Raw genomic sequence first — 14,341 nt, forward strand, 5'->3', positions numbered from 1 at the left:
CATACTGGTGCAAAGTGCATGTAAAATGTACACCCACTTTGCACAGATGTAAATGACTGCACAAGAAGGCAAGAGAATGGAGGCCCACTTAGTGTATTGCTGGTTATTTTGTGGGTGATGTGAAATTTACAATTTCCTTCGCTTTTTATTTCTTGCTATTCAATACTTGGATTTGGTAAGTGACGTGAACTTGTTACTTCATAGCTACCTGGTTTTGAAATGTTTTGGTTTTAGAGTAATTCAGCCTTATATGGAGAGAGACTAGCATGGATTCAAGATTTTCAAAAGCAGTTTATGCTTTTGAATGCCCAACTTAAGACATCTTAAAAGGGCGTAATTTTCAGAAAGTGCTGAGCACCTGCCCTCTGTTAAAGAGGTTGGGTTGCACACCAAAAATCACTAGCCATTTTTGAAAATCTTGCTCATAAACTGAAGTCCAAGAGGTAGCCTGTTACCCTTCCGATCCTGCATCCTGCCCAAACAGAACATTGGCAAGTCAAACCATTTGAGGGTAGCATCTTTAAAATGACGCAAATCTGGAACAGAATAAGAATCACAAAGAGGTTCTACATAATATAATATTTATCACAAATGAACAAATAGAAGTCTTAAATATTTTAAAGTAGCCAGTGGAAATAAAATTCTGTTTGGAATTGGGGAGCATTTTCTGATCAGTAAGAAACACCTGTCAAAACTGCTTCTTGGTAGACAAGAGCGCACATCAGGAGTGGAAAGCCATGGCTGTAGTGTTTTTCTTTCATCCATCAGAAATTGCATTCCGCAGACCAGGGCTCAGATGGTTGGGATTTAGCGAGGGCTGGGGTGCAAGATAACTTAAGTAATATGTCATTTTGCATGCGAGATGCCTGCCCCAGGAGATGAGGGTGCAGTAGCCCAGCACCCCAGCAGGACACTGCAGATACTGCTGTTGCCTGTACTGTGCATCTTGTCCACTTAAGGCAGATATCTGTCTGCACCTAGAAGGCACTCCCTGCCTTCTCCCTACTCAGAGGAAATAAGGAGAACACCTCCCTGGTACCTGCCCCCTCTGCTTCCCCTAGAGCTCACAGCTGCTCTAACACCAAACAAATTAACGCCAAATGCTGAGGCAGAGTACCTCCCACCAGGAGAGGTTCTCCATAGACAGAAAATTTCAAATAGTGCTCTAACCTCAGCTCATCAGTCAGAGCAACAGCTGTCTTCCTTAGCAGTGCCTATCAGGCACAGACTGCATGGACAGGTCATACTGCTACAAAGACTGGCCATTGCAAACATTTTCAAACCAAACCCAGGTGCCTAAAAAGCTTCTAAATATAAAGGGTGTCATTTTCAAATGTGCTGAGCATCTGCAGTGCCCAGGGATGTAGTGGGAGCCAGGATCACATAGCATCTCTGAAAATCAGGCTACTTCTTTAGGTAGCTTAATATGGATTTAAAAGGCTTGAAATGAGGCAGCAGGTTGGAAAACATTTGCCTCTAGCAGCAAAACATACAAGGTAGGGTCTCTGTTGCTGCCCATGTACTTTATAATCAAGTCTGCTAACATCTACAAAACACAAAATGCCTCTTGCAGAACTAACTGTCATCCAGATGCAGTGGGAGAGAAGATTATTCAGTCCTGAATCAGCAGAGTGTGGAATCAACACCACAACATTGATACTGGGCTGTTTCATCTCATCGCAGACTGTCAGCCAACCTCGAGCACATGGACATATTGGGGATGGCAACAATGCCAGCTTGATTTCCTTAATTATTTCAGCCAACTCCAATCAAGACTCTAGAAAAGAAGCAAAACAGCAACTAGAGTTCAATCAGCTTATCAATTTTCAAATCAACAACCACCTGCCTGGGAGCCCGCATTGTCCAAAACCACTCACTGATGGCAGTCTTGGAATTATAAGGAGAGACTGAAGTGGGCAGTGTTTTAACTATCCAAGACCCGCTGGTAACAAACACAGCTAATCGAGGTATTTCAAAGGCTTCTGACATTTCACAAACAGCAACTACTTTCTGGATCAAGAGCCTGAAAAGAAGTCACCCTGAATCTATTCTCAGCATTGGGGAGGAACTGATGAGAAGCCAGAAATGAGGAATTTTATGTCCAGGGACTGTGAGCTATTGAAACTCAGTATACTGGCAGACAGTTAACCTTTGACCTCTAAGCTACTGGTTTCATCTGACACAGATCAGCAGGGACCAGAAGTCCTTACTGTCTGAAGGCTATTGGGTAACCACATGACATGAATTAATGGTGTCAGCTCAGTCCCTACTATCACAAACCGACCACATTAGCTGGCACTAACTGGACCTTGGTCGTAGTCTCAGCAGCATTACTTGATAAAGTGTCAGAGCTATTCATAAGCAGTTGGTTTGTAAATTAGCAGAAAATAAGGTAAGTAGTAAGCAACACAGGGTCATCAAAACCAAACATTAAACCCTAAAGGCTAGATTCTGTGCTATGCCCCTGAAAGCAGCCCAGGAGAGGAGGCCAAGGAGGCTTTAGATAACATTTCATCCTCCAGATTCTGGGCAACTGGGCTCTGCCCTGGGAGCTGATCTAACTTACAGTAACTTCCCCAGGGCTGCCTATGGCTGTTCAAGAATCCAGTGTTCACTTTGGCTACTCTACCTCCCTACCCCACCCTACTCTAGGGTTTGTGGGTCCACAAAGGGCAGATTATACTGGCCATGTGCTGTTCCTGTGTTGGGAAAATTCTTTACTGGTCTCTTACACAACTGCCACAAAGGTTATAGGGGTCAGAGCAGTGATCCCCTTAACATGTTCTCAAGTGGCTGGTGAGGAGCGGAAGCATTTTGTATATGTAGATTTTAGCATGGCTTCATAGGAAATCATTCTCAGGGAAACGTGTATTGAAGGGAACATCTAACATTCTAGCTAGTAGAGTAGCTTAATGTCACAGTTGGAGGAGATAAATGAAATCTTAATCCCAAGGTCACATCAGGGACATTTAGATAAATGTAACTGCATAAGGAGCTTGCAACAGAAAAAGCTGCCAGGAGAGAGTGTGGCATCTGAAACAGATCATCATCATTAGTCTGGATACCATACTGAGTGCTCATGGGAACAGCTTCATTTCATCCATTATAGATGGGCTGAAACAGGTGAGGGCCTTGCCTGCTCAAGGGGAAGGATAGGAGGAGAAGAACTAGCTGGCCCATAGTTTCTGCCTAGCCCAATGACTTATGAATTCCAGTTTCTCATTATTTAGAGAAAGGTGAAGTATCCTTCTGCTCAGACACTAAGTCCCAGATTGACATCATACTTGTCCAGTCACACTACTTGTTCCTCCTATTGCCTACTCCCTCTGAACCTTAAGCCCATTCCTACTGCCCCTTCTGCTCTTGTCAAGTCAAAGGGTGGACAGGGCTCAGGAACAGGAAAAAAGGTTTACTGCAGGCAGTTCTTTCTACTCTATAACAAGATCTTGAGAGATAATGCTCCCACCACTGTCCCCTGCTTGCCACATCCCTGCTTGAATAGCCCATCTACCTTGCACATTTCCAGAGCCAGGAATAGGATTCCTTAGCGGATGCTTTTGTCAGTGCACCTGGTATCCTTTGTGAGCAACTCACCGGGACACTGCACATATACGCTTGACAGCAGTAGCCTGACTTGTCACAAAGGACCAGAGATATATTTTAAGATGTGCTCAGTAAGCTAAAGCTTCCAAGCCAATGACAGCTTTGAAAATCAAGCCTCTGAATCATAGAAACAGACTTACCATCATGCTGCTGTTCTGCTCCTGTTTTGCCTCTTGAATGATAGTGCTAAAGCGGTCCAGATAGTTCAGATTCTCTTCTATCACACGGGCAAAAACTTCCCTATAAAAAAAGGTATAAGGGGGCAGATTTAAACTGTGACTGACCCACTCCTCTGGAAGGAGAACAGGGAGAGGAGGAGATAAATTTACAGCAGTTTATCTGCAATTCAAAAAGTTACTCTGCAACTGTATTTGGCATGCCACTCTACTGATGCCAAGGGATTGACAAAGGGCTTCCAGCCACCATCCACAGGGCAAAGATTAAGTGGATCAAAGGAATGATTCGCTGCACAATAATATCCTGCACTTCACTCAGGACAGAGCAGAGTTCCAAAGAGATGCCATAATACGGAGACCTCAAAGATGAGCAGAAATATCATGAATTACCTGGGATCTAATCTGAAGCAGCCAATTTCTAAAATTCTGAGTAACCAAGTATGACCTTAAGAGCCCCTTGATGGCAAATGGCAAAAGACTCACTGTTCTGTAAATACAATGGTTACCAGGCCTGCCAAACTCACTGCATCTTAACGCTGCTGTCATAATATTTATCCAAAAAGCATCTTATAAAAACTGGTGACCCCTCTGGTCATTAATACTGCATGATGTAGAAATGGTTACTTACTGTAATTGTTGTTCTTCAAGATGTGATGCAGACGTGTATTCCAGGTAGGCACGTTCACCCTGCAGGCCAGAGACTTTTGCCTATCAGTACTCTTAGAGGGGTGGCACTCATGTCTGTAGCCCCTCTCCTGACTATATGAGGCAGCACCACCGCAACCCCTCTCAGTTCCTTGGCACTGAACGCCCAGGGGAAGACACTGATGCAGAGGAATAGAGGGCGAGTTGTGGAATACACTTCTGCATCACATCTCAAAGAACCACAGTTACTATAAGTAACTGTTTCTTCTTCAAGTAGATGCAGATGAATATATTCCACCAGGTAGGTGATTCGCAAGCAACAACGCTCAGTTCCTTTGCACCAAACGTCCAGAGGAAGACTGATGCAGAGGGGACAGAGGGTCCATTGTGGAATACACATCTGTCTAGCCTTTTATCTGAGCAGGACTGAACAGTTTCATGCTTGCCTCGCTTGTTCATATCGTATGCGGATTGCATGAAGGGACAAAATTTCTGTGCGGACCATCTCTAGGTGGCAATGTCTTGTAAAAAGACATGAGCGCTACCAGTCTAAGAGTACTGCTAGGCAAAAGTCTCCGGCATGTGGGGTGCACACACGCCCCCTGGAATACATGTCTGCATCACATGTCAAAGAACCACAGTCTAACGTATGGAGGTTACTCCTCCAGGGAAGGATGCGGCTTAGGGAAAAATACAGGCAAATACACAGCCTGGTGCAAACGAAACAGAGTCTGCCTTGGATAAGAAGTTTGGGTGTGGTTGGAACATTACCTTGTCCTTGGAGAACTGCATGTAAGGAGGCCCCACCATTAGGGCCTGCAACTCACCCACCCTCCTGACAGAGGTAATGGCTATCATGAATGCAGTTTTCTAAGAGGTGGCAGGATAGGATGCAAGAGAGTCGAATGAAGGCTCCAATAGAGCTGTTAAAAATCATATTCAGGTCCCATAAAGGGACTGGCTCTTGGACCAGAAAAATGTAGGTGGAGAAGTCCTCTCAGAAATCTCATCACCATGGCACTGAAACAAATTGATTTCCCTTCGATAGCGGGATGAAACACTGATATTGCTGCCAAGTACACTCTCAGAGAACTGGGAGCCAAGCCTGATTTCTAAAGGTGTAGCAATTTTCTCCAAGATGTCTTGGATGTCCCCACCAGGTGGGCCCCACTTAGCTTGTTAAATTAAGTATTAGCTTGCGTTTTACTCATTTTCTTTTGTAACTAATCCTGACATTTATGCATCATCATTTGTAATCACTTAAAATCTATCTTTCTGTAGTTAATAAACTTACTGTTTTATCTTAACCAGCGTATTTGGATTGAAGTGTGGGAAACTCCATTTGGGATAACAAGGCAAGTACATGCATCATTTTCCTTTGATGAAATGATGGACTTCCTATGATCTGGCACTGTTCAAAAAGGTACTGAGCAGTACAAGATGCACATCTCTGCGGGAACAAGGCTGGGACTAGAGAGCTTGCGGGTGTTGCCCTATATGTATGAGTGACTGGTGAGAGTGCTTATTATTTAGCTGGGAGTGAATCTGCATGCTGAAGGCTGCGTGAACAGGCAAGAATTGGTTGTTCTGATAACACCACAGTGTAAAAGGCACCCCAGGCTAAAGAGTTATGGATACAAAGCTGTTCAACTGTCCAGATTGTACCTTGGGTAATGTTACCATCTGAAGCAGGTCTCGCTGATTTCTCTAACCAATAAAGTTTTCAGACAGTTTTCTCTGGATCTAGCAGCTCTTTGGATAAGGACTTGCAATCCTTAAACATTTCCTAACATCTCACTCACCCAGGAAGTAGACATAATTGGGAAACATCAAGAAGTGCTGCACAGGTTTGTGGGATTTTTAAAAAATGGTATGAAAATTATAGGCTATGCATGGCATTATCGAATGGAGAAAGTTGCATGCTGGGACCATGGCCCCCAGCTCCCAGAGATCTCTGGGCAAGTCGTTTCTATCTGACAACACATTGCAAAAGTTTCCCAAAAGGCATTGTGCCAGACAGTGGGGTGTGACACAGTGGAATACCTACCTGTGGCGCACTGCACTTTTATCGACACAAGCACTGCTGGTGAGTACACGCAGTTCTGATGCAAGCAGACAAGTTTGAATGCGCATGAGTGATGTACTAATTTTGGCAGCTGTACACCCATGTAACTTGAATCGATCATAGTTCGTAGTATAGACATAGCCTTGGAGTGAGCATTATTAAGATGCATAACAGCCTCACATGACAAACATTTAAAACCTCAACAATTTTAAACAGACACGAGGAGGTCCCCTACTTGGAAAAAAACAAACCAAATAAAAAAAATACTATTAAATTAAAACCCATCAACTACTACAATACACCCTAACTACCACTAACTAAACTATTTATAGATAAACTAATGTGTGAGTGGATGAGATGGCACTGTCAGTTGGCATTATCTCACAGTCAAAAGTGGTGAAAGGAATTGAGGGGTCAGTTGGTCACTCCATCCCCTTTTATAGGGGAGGAGCTTGAGGCTATGCAGGAAGCAGCTGCAGCCAACGGACACTGTTGACTAAAGCATTCTGATCTCCAGTGCATGTGGAGCACATATAGATAAGCACTCGAGGAAGAATGGAACACCACAAGGAAAGACAGAAAGAAGAAGAAACTATGTACAAGGAGAAAATCAGTACACCTGATTGCAATGTAGTCAGGCAGGTGTTACAGTTAGCAAAAGGAATATACCTAATCCAGCTAGAAAACTGGGTGAGGTTTGAGGGAAACAACTGAAATGCCTGAACATGAATGCAAGTCGTCAGGACAATAAAACAGTGGAATTGGAACTACTGGTGCAGGAGGCCAAACCAGGTATTATAGGGATAAGAGATCATGGTGGAATAGTGCTCATGGCTGGAATACAGGCATTGAAGGATATGCGCTGTTTAGGAAAGATAGGAATAAAGGTAAAAGTGGAGGGATAGAGTTCTATATCAATGATGCAGTAAACCGTTAAATACAATGTGATAGCATATACAAAACTGAATCCGTTTGGGTCAAAATCATTTTGGGGAAGGATTGTAAAAGAGGTTCTATTAGGATATGGTTGGGGTATGCAACAGATCTCCAGGACTGGACTCAGATATGGATAGAGATCTCTAATATTATTTGAGAGATAAATACTTTGGGGAATTGTGTCATAATGGAGACTATGCTGGATAGAGATTGAAAAATAAATGTTGCTAATGCTGATATGGCCCAGGTATTCTTGGATGCGATAGATGACAGTTTTTATTTTCAACTTGTCACTGAATTAACAAGAGGTGATGCAACTTTATACTTGGTTTTGATAAGTAGTGAGGAAATCATAAAAGAGCTGGTCGTAGGAAATAACCTTGGATCGAGTGATTCAGTTTCGATTAAATGGAAGGATAATCAAAACCAAGCATCAATTATGGTTTTTCATTTCAAAAGGGAAAACTTTAGAAAATTAAGGGAATTAATTCAAGAAATCAACTGGGCTAAAGAGCTCAAAGACTTAGCAATCAAGGCGGCTTGCAATTTCTTCAGATCAACTATTCAAAAAACTGTCTGAAATTTGCATCCCAAGCAAGGGAAAAAAATCTTGTAGGGAAAGACTCCAGACCCAGCTGGATGAATAACCACCTCAAAAAAGTTAATAGTAAGCAGAGAACCTTTTGGGAATGAAAGCGACATCTTGGAGGTTAAGAAATGTAAGAATAAAATGAACTGCTAAAAGTCTATGTGAATTAGCTCTTGTCAAGGAGATTAAAAGAAATTTTTTTTTTTTTTTTTTTTTTTAAGAGAGAAGGTAGGTGAGATAATATCTTTTATTGGACCAACTTCTGTTGGTGAGAGAGACATACAAAGAGCTCTTCTTCAGGTAAGCTCAAAAGCTTGTCTCTCTCTCACCAACAGAAGTTGGTCCAATAAAAGATATTACCTCACCCACTTTGTCTCTCTAATATCCTGGGACCAACATGGCTACAACAACACTGCATATGACTTTAGAAATAAAAAGAGAATAAGGAAGGATGAGGTCAGGCTGCTATGTAGCATAGATGGGAAGGAGATTAAAGATATATGTATGGCCCAAAAACTGAATGAACACTTTGCCAAAGGTAGGGTCAGAAAGGAATTTCCCCTCAGGTCAGACTGACAATAACTTTGGGGATTTTTTGCCTTCCTCTGCAGCATGGAGTGTGGCTCACTTGCCAGGATTATCTCCCACCATTTCCCTACCATGCCTTATGCACTGGTGCACCTTGGTCCTTCCTATTTCCCTCCCTGTGGCATCTAATTAGTCTAGTCTCCTGTAGACTGTAATACTTTGGTCTAATTTTGGTTGTTGGGTTTAGCGTGCGGATACTGGTGGCCTGTGACATACAGGAGATCAGTCTAGGTGATCTGGTGGTCCCTTCTGGCCTTTAACTCTATGAACTGCCCTTTGATTTATTTTCTTTCATAGTGCTTCAGATAGAGCAGATGTCAGTGCTGGGCAACTTGTATGACTGCTAGCAAGCATCTTCACTCTAAAGACAAAATGGAGGTGGTGATACCTGGTGCCAAAATAGTCTTCTCTTACTCCAAATAGGGCAAGCAGACACTGTCTGCACCACTCTGTGAGTAGCCAACTCCCAAACACAGAAAAGAACCTGTCCTGCTTCTAGAGTGAATGACATCACATGAATCTTTTTCACACAGATAAACCCAACTTAAGAGATTCCTGATCCAACTTCCAGTGGCCTAAGAGTAACTCTGAGGCGCACATTACTTTTCCTCTGCCAGGGTACAACTTGACTAGATTCACTGAACATAAATTAGTTAAAGTAAAGAAAAAGCTAGTTTTGGTGAGACAGCAGGTACACCAGATTCAACCACAGACTCAACAAATAGAACACAGCAGCTACCCATTTTTAAAGATATGCTCTCGGCATTGTAGGGTGCCTGCAAAGAAGCACACTGCTCTGAGCTAAGACAAGAACTTTTACAGTTGTTAGGTGTAACCCAGGAAGTCCCTCAATGCCAACTGGCAGAGGGCATACTATACCATAACTCACATCAGGTCTGACATTCATTGCCTCAACACAGTGTTGTCATAATATGTAAATACAAGGCATCATGTAAAGTATGCAAACCAGTAACATGCTCATCTTTAATATTACCACGTGATGTATGTAACAGGTGGTGTAAATGATAGATGTGTGCTGAAAATAGGTGTTTTGCAAGGAGTGCATAAATCCAGCCTTTCCTAGACAAAGGAATGTCATCTCACCGGCTTTCCTGCATCTCCAGAGTAAATTGAGCCAGGTAACATCTCGGAGGAAAAGTACATGTACATATAAAGTTAACAAAGCCATCAAGCTAAATGAGCGAAGGGGAAGACCGCTTAGCTATCATGATGGAGGATGGAGCCCACACTCTAGGAAGCCTTCGTAGCTCTTGAAATAGACAACAGATTTTGGGAAATACAAGCAGAAGCATAAAACCGTTTTGGCATCCATCACTGGGCAGACAAAAGAGGACAGAGCCCTGGTAATCTGAAAAAGGTGGAACCTTTAGCTAAGTGGGTTAAAGCCTTTGGGAACTTGCTGAAGTTAAGTTTTAGTCACTAGAAAGCATGTTTTGTTTTACTTGTAACCACATCTGTGTCTTCTATTCTTACTTATCACTTAAATATGTGCTCTTTGTTATAAAACTTGCTCGTTTTACTACAAAACCATCTCAGTGCTGTCTACTAAAGGGTGAAGTCCTCAGCTAAACTAACAGGCTGGTGTGTGTTCTGTCTCTTTGGAGGCAGCACATACAACTTCTGGGTATCCGAGAGAGCAACTGGACACTGTTTTGAGGAGACTCAGAATTGAAAGAGCTGTTGGTGTCACCCTGCAAGGAGTAACCAGGCAGGCGGAAACCAAGGTGAAATCATTGTGCAGTGAACAGGCTGCTGGTATGTGGACTCTGAGCCAAAGCTGCACAGCACAGAAGCAGGCAGTGCCAGAACCCCTTGCTAGTTTGGGTGGACCCCCATAGCATCACAAGAGACGCAGTCGGGGCCAGCAAGTTTCATAAAAGAAAAGACTTCAGTCTCGTTTCCGATTCTGATATTCAGTATGGTGGTAACATACGAGATGTATTAGGACTCTGTCCTTCCACATACTCAGAAAAGGCACCAACAATCAACTGAACAGGAGCTCAAGATCACGGGTTAATTGCTGCCCTGAGCCCAGGCGACCTCAGTGACCCCAGCTCCAGATCAGTCAAGAGACACTGAACAATCAGAGTCCACTTGAACTGAAGATTCAGGCTACTGCAGCTGCAATGGACGCCGAATGCGGCCAGCTTTAATCAGAATTAACGAAAGGCCAGGCAGCCTCTGCCGACAAGAGGACTTGGACAAAAAGAGAGGGTGGATTGTGGTCCACAGTGTTTCATAGGCCAGCCTTATTCTATTCTGGTTCTTACACCATGGCCATCACAACGGTATGTCTAAAGTCACAGTTACTCTTCCAAAACGTACCAGGCAGCACACAAGCTGTGTGCTTTTCAAGAAGTCTAACATGCTAATGTATCGCAGTTGGAGCCTGTCTACACTACAACTCAGTGAGGGAGGGCAAGCTTTCAGAGCTCTTGCATATAAAATAGGTATATTCTTCAGAAAAGAGGCAGACTGGTCTTAGCAATAGCCTCCCCTCCTTGACTCTTACCCATCTCGAGGAGCTGCCATAGAAGAGAGGGGATGGGGTATGTTGCCAGAGGAGTTCGGCGGGAACCATGTAGCAGTTGGAGGGGTGGCTGCACTTTCAATGCTGGAACTCACAAGAGATCGAGCAGAACTCTGAGTCTAGGATAGAAGCAGAATTATTTTCATTGCACATATTCAGTGGACGCACAGATTTTAGTCCTGCTTCATTTGGGTTTATACTGTGTATACAAACCAAGAGACCTGTGATTAGTGCATTATAAGCATCATTCAAGATAAATGTACATTAATGCAAAAGCTATGGCAATGAAGCATCAAGGCAACAAATTCAAGCCCCAAAGGGCGATGAATTGCCAGTGTTAAAGGTTCTCACATCCACAGTAACTCACCCATATTGCACATACTGTACATTTTAAGCTGAAGTCACCTTGGCACTCGCCCTCCCAAGGCCATGCACTATAGTAACCCTCCTCGCTGGGAAGAGCTGTATATGGTTTCAGAACTGAACAGGCAAGTGGCCAGGAGATGCAAGGCTTGCACTTCTGCAGGACCCGAAGGGGTAGCCTTGGGGAGCAGAGACTCAAACTGATATGACTGGTGCTCCAGCCACACAGTCTGCCTTTGCTTCCCCAGCAAAACAGCAGCAATGTAGGAAGCAGATGTGCTACTTCAAAGCAGGCTTTTTCCTTGTTTTGGCTATTTAGACTAAGTTCTTTAGGGTAGCAACTGTCTGTCTCTTGCTGTGTGTCTGTGCAGCACCCAGCAAAACATGGCCCTGATTCTGGCTGAGGCCTCTAAGTGCTACTGTAACAAACACACAGCATGCATAAGCCACAGAACAATTCCTGTATATACTCAGCACGTAGTACTTCAAACCTTTCACAACACTTTACCAACCATCAGAGATCTGACAGGTCACACACTGCCTGGCTAAAGAGGTTATTGTTAGCGTTTAGGGACTTCAATCCTAAAGTCACTTACACAAGCTATTTTCAGCAAATGCCAGATCTCCCTCTGCCTTTTTCCCTGCATCTGCATCACCGAACTGTCAGCCTCCTTGATGTTATTCAGAGCCACTTCAATCTTTGGAAGCAAATCAATAATCTTCTGCTTACAGCCTAACAGCTTGCTGTAACAAAGGAGAAATCACAATCACTTTGCCATTCAGTGGGGCACAGGCTTTGGAAGAATCAATGTGGCTACACTGATTTTACATCTTGCTATTTAAGGAAAAACATGTACTTGTCCCTCAGCATTTACACTGATAGCTGCAGGCACAGATGCACAACAGAGATTCTTTAGGACCATGGTGGCTCCTGGAAGTCTTCGGGTCTAATGATCAAGGTACACAGCACAAAAAGTTCAATGCAAGTAAGGCTTCAGGACTTAGAATTTGCTGTATTTTAGTCTTTCTTCACAAAGAAACCTCTTGCCATGGACCCCTCCACCTCAGCAACAGTCACATATGTACTGTTTCTTGAGGGAAGGTTCCCAGAGGAGATGTGAAATGCTTTTAGGGAAAGCGTTAAGGGGTTGTGTCACAGTACGAGTCAAATGAATGTGAGGAGTATAGAGTGTCTGCATGTCCTTGAAGGGGAAAGCAATTCTTGGTGGGGAGCTGCAGTGCCCCACTGACAACAGATAATTTGAGGGGGATATATAGCAAGATCTGAGACAGATCTTCCCCTTTACTAGCCCTGAAGGTTTAGGGACAGTGATGGGAATGTGCCCTTCAGCAATCTGAACCGTCTCTGAATGAAGATTTTGCTCTTGGAATATGAATGCAAGGGCTCTCTCTGCTCTCCAAACAGAATTAGAATGTTAAAAGGTCTCCAGCCCAGAATGACGGAAGCTGCATCTTATCTCCATTTTCCTCCAGAAAGGAAAGCTCTTCTGGTACCTAAGGTGTCCAAAGAGCTCCTTGAGAACTCGATCCTGGCTCTGCACTGTCTGCACGATAATCTTCACCATGTCAGTGCTGTCACTGTAGGCGTGATCTGGAAGGGATACCAATCGTCTGGTTAACAGAGTGTTTCTCAGCAAACAGTTCAGACACAAACCCACAAGTGAAAGAAGGATTTCACCCAACAAGCTCTGTCAAAGAAACAGAGACCTACAGAAGAATATAAGAGCAGCCATACGGGGTCAGATCAAAGATCCATATAGCCCAGTATCCTGTCTTCCAACAGTGGCCAATACCAGGTGCACCAGAGGGAATTAACAGTTAATCATCAAGTGATTCATCCCCTGTCACCTATTCCCAGCTTCTGAGGCTAGGGACACCATCCCTGCCCTTCCTGGCTAATAGCCATTGATGGACCTATCCTCCATGAACTTATCTAGTTCTTTTTTGAACCCTATTATAGTCTTGGCCTTCACAAAATCTCTGGCAAGGAGTTCCACAGATTGACTGTGCGTTGTGTGAAAAAATACTTCCTTTTGTTTGTTTTAAACCTGCTGCCTATTAATTTCATTTGGTGACTTTTAGTTCTTGTGTTATGAGTAAATAACCCTTCCTTATTTACTTTCTCCACACCAGTCATGATTTTATAACCTCAATCGTATCCCTCCTTAGTCATCTCTTTTCCAAACTGAAAAGTCCCATTCTTATTAATCTCTCCTCATATGGAAGCCGTTCCATACCCCTAATCTTTTTTGTTGTCCTTTTGTGAACCTTTTCTAATTCCAATACATCTTTTTTGAGATAGGGCGACCACATCTTCACACAATATTCAAGATGTGGGCGTAGCATGGATTTATATAGAGGCAATATGATATTTTCTGTCTTATGATCTATCCCTTTCTTAACGATTCCCAACATGGTTTGCTTTTTTGACTGCTGCTGCACATTGAGAGGATGTTTTCAGAGAACTATCCACAATGACTCCAAGATGTCTTTCTTGGGTGGCAACAGCTAATTTAGACCCCATCATTGTATACGTATAGTTGGGATTATGTTTTCCACCGGGCATTTATAAACACTGAATTTCATATGCTATTTTGTTGCCCAACCACCCAGTTCTGAGAGATCCTTTTGTAGCTCTTCACAGTCTGCTTGGGATTCAATGATCTTAAGTAGTTTTGTATCTGCACATTTTGCCACCTCACTGTTTATCCCTTTTTCCAGATCATTTATGACCCGATTAAAAAAAAAAAGGGGGTTAAATCTACTAAATCAAAAAGCCTTCTCCGGTGCACGCAGTTATACTA

The 14,341-nt window shown here is 43.2% G+C and overlaps 1 protein-coding gene across 1 annotated transcript in view; it reads right to left on the minus strand.

The window, feature by feature from the left end:
- Positions 1-564: 564 nt before the first annotated feature.
- Positions 565-14,341, minus strand: part of CHUK (component of inhibitor of nuclear factor kappa B kinase complex) — an 80,209-nt gene continuing 66,432 nt past the window's right edge. The window contains exons 17-21 of the mRNA XM_038409688.2: positions 13,032-13,128; positions 12,113-12,260; positions 11,136-11,272; positions 3,744-3,843; positions 565-1,777 (exon numbers count right to left, since the gene is read on the minus strand). Coding sequence (XP_038265616.1) covers positions 1,751-1,777; positions 3,744-3,843; positions 11,136-11,272; positions 12,113-12,260; positions 13,032-13,128 — 509 coding nt within the window. The 3' untranslated portion in view covers positions 565-1,750. The remainder of the gene's footprint in view (positions 1,778-3,743; positions 3,844-11,135; positions 11,273-12,112; positions 12,261-13,031; positions 13,129-14,341) is intronic.

This window comes from Dermochelys coriacea, chromosome 7, assembly GCF_009764565.3.
Source record: "Dermochelys coriacea isolate rDerCor1 chromosome 7, rDerCor1.pri.v4, whole genome shotgun sequence".
Lineage (NCBI taxonomy): Eukaryota > Metazoa > Chordata > Testudines > Dermochelyidae > Dermochelys > Dermochelys coriacea.